At 32.5% G+C, this 7,032-nt stretch overlaps 1 protein-coding gene and 1 long non-coding RNA gene across 3 annotated transcripts in view; one reads left to right on the top strand and one right to left on the bottom strand.

Moving 5' to 3' along the window:
- The window catches only part of LOC145945465 (uncharacterized), a 122,188-nt gene that overhangs the window by 49,965 nt on the left and 65,191 nt on the right, over positions 1-7,032 (bottom strand). The gene's annotated exons all lie outside the window — the stretch shown is intronic.
- On the top strand, positions 1,723-5,490 carry LOC145945463 (thiamine transporter 2). Of its 2 annotated transcripts, XM_083054501.1 has the most exons (7): positions 1,723-1,898; positions 2,020-2,226; positions 2,313-2,697; positions 2,946-3,329; positions 4,107-4,299; positions 4,384-4,519; positions 4,589-5,490. In XM_083054501.1, exons 2-7 carry the CDS (start codon positions 2,104-2,106, stop codon positions 4,790-4,792), a joined length of 1,425 nt encoding a protein of 474 aa, XP_082910627.1. In that variant the 5' UTR covers positions 1,723-1,898; positions 2,020-2,103; the 3' UTR covers positions 4,793-5,490. The 2 variants fall into 2 exon arrangements, with proteins under 2 accessions (XP_082910627.1, XP_082910626.1); XM_083054500.1 differs by having other exon boundaries at positions 4,384-5,490.

Raw genomic sequence — 7,032 nt, 5'->3', positions numbered from 1 at the left:
ATATATGAAGTAGGAGTTATGCGGAAGTCTTATGTTAAAAGTGTAATGCATGAAGGAGTCTTATGTTAAAAGTGTAATTCTTTAATTTCAGTGTAAATTACGTTTGTAACATGGTTATGAATGTGATATGCACTTGAAAATACGTTTCCTTAAAAAATAACAAATACAATAAAATTTCAACTGAAGAAGTATCGAGACAATAAAACTTCATGGATGTCGAAGTCATCCTTCTTTGGCAGCTTCGTGAAAATCTTCAACGAAAGATTTCTTCGTCTAAAATTTCAGTTAAGTAATCTTTATACTATATCAATAGCTCATAGCACAAAAACATAGTCCATTTTTGTCTTATAATAATTAATAATTACATAATTTACGTATATTTTCAAATTTTTAATCTTTAAATTTTTCAATCTTCAAAGTTTTATATGCAAATAATTTACTGTTTGCCACTACTCGTACAATATATTTTGTATATGTATTTTATAAAATAAGTTATTGTAGATATATCTTTGCTGTGTAAAGGAAAATAAATTGCTCCTGTCAGATCTAAAAAGTAAACAATTTTAAAATTGTTCTCTAAAAATATTCATTGTAATATACATGTCTTTATAACATTCTTACTCTGTTCATACTGTTTACAGTGCATCCAAAAACAATCGTGTACCAATACAAACGTGATTCTCGTCTCCTCGTAAACTCTTCAGCATTAAGAGGCTGGTATCCAACAAATGAATGAGATTCAGCAAAAAGATATTCCTCTGCTTTTCAATATCCAGCTTTCTGTGAATGACAAGTATTTATATAATATAAATCTTAGAATCTGTATCAATTAGTTTCTACTTGCAGTGTATCGTTATGACTCCAATCTTTTGTCTTCTTGTTAATTTCTTTTCTTATTTTGGAGAAAATTCCATAACAAAATATAATTTACTTACTGTATACACAAAACATTTCCCAAGCATAGTTGATATCCTTCGCCTTCTCATCAGGCAAAAAGTAGGGGAATCTTGTCCAACGTAATATTAGGCTCATCAACTTTGATGAATAAAGCAGATTTTAACTCGCATGCTTGTTTGCTTCTCTGTTATTCTTCAATCTTCTCATTTTTCGCTAATGTGATAATAGAAGTCAATTAATTATTTATTACTCATAAATGGTGTATTTCTTTACATTATAGTTTATTTTTATTATATACAATTACAACTTAATGTCCTAACCTTCTATCAATGCACAACTTTTCACCTTTTAAAAGATTAATTTTCAGAGAGATTTTTGAAATAGAAAGACCGATATAAAGACTTTATATTTCTGTCTCGAACGGAGAAAAAAAATTCGGACACATTTTAATATTTAAAGTTGCTTCGAATTCATTGACAAGTTAAGTTAGATTAAACACGTACCTTCCAATAACTCTTCATATTTCTCGAGAGCGACGCATAATTTTGTTCTTCGAGGGAGCATGAAGTTCGAATCGTATCGACCATGAAATGCTCGATGAGTCTCATTCTTTGTGTTTTTTTTTTTACGTTCCCAAAAATGTCAAAAGTCAAGAGATGCATCAACGCACGTGTCCAAGTCACGTGAGTCACGTGAGCCATTCGCGCGCGCACGTACGTCATCCGCGCATGCGCCGTTCGAGCTTAAGCCGTCTGCGCATGCGCGGAGCGCGCATGCGCCTCGGAGCTCTTGGTCTCGCGACACGAAGAACAGTCGAGCGCACGAGAGCGCATGGAGATGTTGGGGGTGGATGTAGTCGAACTCTATGACACCAGAAAATATGCGGAGCATCTGATTACGAGAGAATACGTTTCGTCATCAATAACCGAGCATCTGTTAGGTGTTCGGGGAACAATTGAAAGGGAACTGATTTACAATTAAGCGGTATTAAACAATTCAGCGTAAGTATTTCTCGCTCTTGCTCTTCTTGCTCTTCTTGGGATAAATATGAAAGTAAAGAAACGTGTTATTTATTTTTTATATCGACTATGCAATGAGTAGATCAAATTACTTCTCTTGCAGGGACGTATGACTGAGAGAGCTTCCTCAAATTTTATACAAACTGGGATTTATTCGACGTAGAACAAGTACTTTACAAGACGCAAGATGCATTGGCTCAAGATCTCGTGTATTCTCTGCATGTTCGGGTGCTTCAAGGATTTTCGACCCTCCGAATCCTTCGTGACGGATTATCTGACTGGACCGTGGAAAAATTTTACGGTTGAACAAGTTAGTTTCTAAGATATTCAATGTGCGATGTTAAGAGTTCACTTAAATTAATTAATTAAATAATATACTGATACGATACCTTTCAGGTAAATCAAGAAATTTATCCTGTATCAACCTACAGCTTCTTAACCACATTGATATTCGTGTTCCTGATCACAGACTTTGTCAGATACAAGCCTATCATCATACTCAGCGGTCTATCTGGCGTTATCACATTCCTCATAATAATACTCGGAAGAACTGTGCTGGTGTTTCAGATCCTCGAGTTCTTTTACGGTCTATATTTGTCCACGGAGGTTGCTTACTACACTTACATATATGCCAAAGTAGATAAGACGCACTATCAGGAAGTGACAAGTCACACCAAAGCAGCCTTACTGTTTAGTCGCAGCATGTCAGGCATTACAGCGCAATTAACAGCCTCCTTCGGTCTACTGAACTATCACCAGCTCAATTATCTCACTCTTGCAGGTATCTACATATATAACGTAGACAGGGAATTATACAGAGAAAAGTCTGATGTAAATGAAACGTTTAGAGTTTCTCCAATTGCGACACATTTAATTATAATTTACATAAACTTCTATATGTATAGTGATAATTATTTATAAGATGTCTGATTTGTATGAATATAACATCTATTATTATTTATTATTATTAATATATTTTTATTATTTATTGTTATCTATTATTACTTATAATATTGTAAATACTTTCAGCCAATGTGCTCGCGACGATATGGGCCTTCTTTTTACCTTCTGTGGAGCAGTCGATGTACTTCCATCGCGCCAGCATTTCCGACAACGAGCAAGGCAAGGGACCATTCGATTATCAATTGACCGAGCCAACGAAGTGTCGTTGTTGCTTCCGAGTATCAGGAATGCCCTTGCTTAGTAACATCAAGAACGCTTACGCGTTGCTGTGGAAACACTTCTTGCAGGCCTATACCAATTATCGCGTGGCCAAGTGGTCGATCTGGTGGGCTTTGGCCTCCTGCGGATACCTGCAAAGCATCAGCTACGTGCAACTATTGTGGCAAACGGCGGTGGAGCCGGGTGACATGATCTATAACGGCGCGGTGGATTTTTTCTACGCAATCATAGGTGAGGAAGAGAGAGAAAAAGGCTCAATCGTCTCCGAAATGGTTCGTTCAAATTATTTAAAATAGGACCAAAAAGTTAGGAATCGCAATTCGGAACAATTAATTGGTTTTCGTTAATCGAGCCCGACGTAAATTGCTCATATGAAAATTAAATTGTAGAATACACGAGTAAATGTCATGCGATTCGATGTAATATGAATATTATGACTAATTTTTTAATCTAGCTATCTGTGCGAGATAAGTCTAATAGAGGCTACTGATAATGATAGCATTAAAGCAATCAACATATTTGACAGATAAATTTTCTTTCAATTGAGTTATTAATTAAAAAAATATTAAGAATGAAATATATATCAATCTAGATAGGAACAGATATATATAAATAGATATAGATATGTTTGTGCGTTAACAATTTGCATAAAATAATTCATTAGAGAGAAATGTTTTATTTATTATAATTTTAAATCGCTCTGTTTTTAAAAATTAAATTACAGAAAAAGGATTATATATTTATTAATAAAACGCAAATCGGTGAAGTTAGATGCGATGCCTTCTATCTATGAATTTGCTCCTTCGAAATAACACTCTTTATCAAAATTGATTGATCGATAAGATTTTAGAAGGTGCGATTAAAAAAAATGTTTTTTGAATTTTATTCTACACAATTTATCAAAACACTCTTTATCAAAATTGATTGATCGATAAGATTTTAGAAGGTGCGATTAAAAATAATGTTTTTTGAATTTTATTCTACACAATTTTTGTGTTTGTTTTCCAGGTGCAGGGACTGTATTTTGCGTAGGGAAGGTGAAGTTAAACTGGAATCTATTAGGTGACATAACATTGTCCATATTCTCGCTTCTGGAAGGCATTATATTAATAGTTGCATCTTACAACTACAACATCTGGTTGCAATACAGCATCTACATCATATTCGGCGTGATCTATCACACCATGGTTACCGTTGCGAGGTGAATTTATGTCGAGATAAACTTCTATTTCGAATAAAATCGTCAAAGATGAAGGAAGTATCAGACTTTCGCTTGTTCTTTTAGCGCCGAGGTCGCCAAGGACATATCCGAGGACAGTTACGGCCTGATATTCGGAGTGAACATCTTCTTCTCGTTATTGGCGCAGAGTCTGCTGACGTTCGTAGTCGTCAACAAGCTCATGTTGGATATTCGGCAGCAGGTGAGAAGAGAAGAAGGTCACGCGCTTCCTCGAATAACGCTTTGCACATTTTTTCCTTTTGTTTTTCAGTTCTTCGTCTACGGCAGCTACTTTGTGGCCTTGGCTGTGATATACGTGCTGATAGGCGTCGTAAACTTCGTGCAATATTATCGCAGCGGCGGGGTCTTCCGATTCATCCGAAGCAACGACGACGATAAGTCTCTGTCGGCGACGCAAAACGCGAGTAACGCGAGCAATAGAACGTCATTAAAGTCCGAGCACAACGATAGTTGAGAATTGTAATCGGTAACTTAAGTTACAGAGTGTTCTTCACACACATAGTTTTCAAGTAGCAAGCGTACGTCATTAGATGTCAAAATAACATTATTTTGACGGCGAATGATGTCATTAGACGTCAAAATGACGATTTTGACGTTTAATGACATCAGTTTGCTACTTGGGTTGTTTATTTGTTGAATGATTTTAGTCGCTCTTGCGATGGCCAACTTTTTATAAAATATTTTCATCATCGATACAATCGCTGGTTTTTTGTCTCGCGACGCATCGTTGTTCCTATTGAATTTTAGGTAGATATTTATTATTATTGCACACATCATATACATATATACATGCAGTATTACATCGTTTTATAGGTATTCTTGAAACGGTGAACTGTTTTAATATTTTATCGTAGTCGAAGAATTGTTATTTTCTTGTTTTAATTTCAATTTTATCTGAGAAAGGAAAAAAACGACAAACCCTAACGTGTCAATTTAGTAGTATTATTATTTCCTGATGAGAGATGAATGATAGTAATTGGACTTCGTATTTTTGCGATCTGTTTGCATTTATCTTCAAACATCTCGTAGGAGAAGGAGAAATAATAATGCAATCGCGAAGCATCTCTGTTTTTTTAGGAAATCGCCATCTGAATAGGTGGTAATGATTGCGGTTTTGTAATGTTGAATAAAAACTTGACTCTAATAAAATTACCTTCAACTTGCAATCATTCTCGCGATCCCGTTTTTTTTCGTTTACTTTCTCGACGAAGATAATAGTTTTCGCACAATCGTTCGATTTTAAAAATACGAGACGGTTCGAGCTATTGTTTGATATCAGGACACTTGTACGTTTTATCAAGTTTGTAATCTTCGGATCAGATATCTGAAAAAAGAGATTCATGTGTTCTCTAATTAAAATTTATTTTCATCGAGCTTTATATCTCGTGTAATATATCAACAACAATCCGCGATTTAATATCGTCGATTTAATTCTATTAATAATAGGTGTCATAAATTAACAAACATATTTTTTGATTGGACAGTGATTTTTGTATTAATTTTTATCATATCAAATTCATTAATTGAATTGGTTTTTTATCGATTGAATTAAATTGAAAGATTTCAGAGGGAAAATCGAATTTTTTTTTGACATGTTCAATAATTACAATTAATAAAATTATTTAATTCTTTAAAATTATTTAATTTGGTTTAAATTAATAAGACGTTTAAATTAATAAAGTTATAAAATTATAAAATTATTTAAAATTGTTTAATTTTATTTAAATTTGTTGATGAAAAATTTTTTATCGTATTAAATTTATTAAGTAAACTTTTGTTGTACCGAATTCTCACTAAAAAAATCGTGTCTTCGTTTAAAGTATACTTTTTTCGAGGTAAAAACTGCAGTCCATCAAGTAGATGATTCGACTGGGACTTTCCAGTATTTGCTTTCCTGCTGAAAGACTAAAAGTATGTGTATATGTATGTAAACACGCACGTGTGTTGACGAAAATACTCATATGGTGCGACATTATGTTAGTTTACATTATTATGCACATTAAAGACAAGAAATTTCTTGTAAAGAGAAAAAAAATTATCGAAAAATTAATTATCGTGATAGAACATTATTCATATTTTATTCAAATTACGTATAACATTGCATTAAATTAATGAAGAATGTGAAGAAGAAGAATTGTTGATGTATTATATTATAAGAATAGCCGGTATTCGCAAGACATTCCTTATCAAAGAAAATTCCCTGATAAAATTGATGCACGCGTAATTGCGATCTCATATCTCATAATTTATCTCGAGATAGAATTAAAGAACATTACGCTCGAGTTAAAAAGAAAATTGTATTCTTTATAATTTAATTGCATTCTTTATAATTTATAATGCAGTCTACTATTTAATTTGAATAAAGTATTCTGTCAGTAATTAATTTTTTTGATAATTTTTTTCTCTAGATCAAGAATTTAATTCTTTAATAATATGAATTAATTTCTTCTATTAAAATAAATGTGTTCTATCATTTAAATAACTTAATTTATTTTAAAATGTTTAGTATTGATTATTATTTAATGTGATCAATTGAAGCAATTATTTAATTCATAATAATGTTTTTATAAATGATACAAATATTTTAAATTTTATTGTAAATTATTTATAATTGTATAAGAAATTTAATTTAATCTAATTTCAAAAGAAAAATATATTAAAAATATTATTATATATATTTTGACAAATATATCT

The sequence above is a fragment of the Prenolepis imparis genome, unplaced genomic scaffold (assembly GCF_030444845.1).
Source record: "Prenolepis imparis isolate NDT839.2.m4 unplaced genomic scaffold, iyPreImpa1.0 SCAF_14, whole genome shotgun sequence".
In the NCBI taxonomy this organism is placed as follows: Eukaryota; Metazoa; Arthropoda; class Insecta; order Hymenoptera; family Formicidae; genus Prenolepis; species Prenolepis imparis.
The sequence above is the reverse complement of the archived record's forward strand: the minus strand, read 5'-3'. Positions and strand labels throughout refer to the sequence as shown.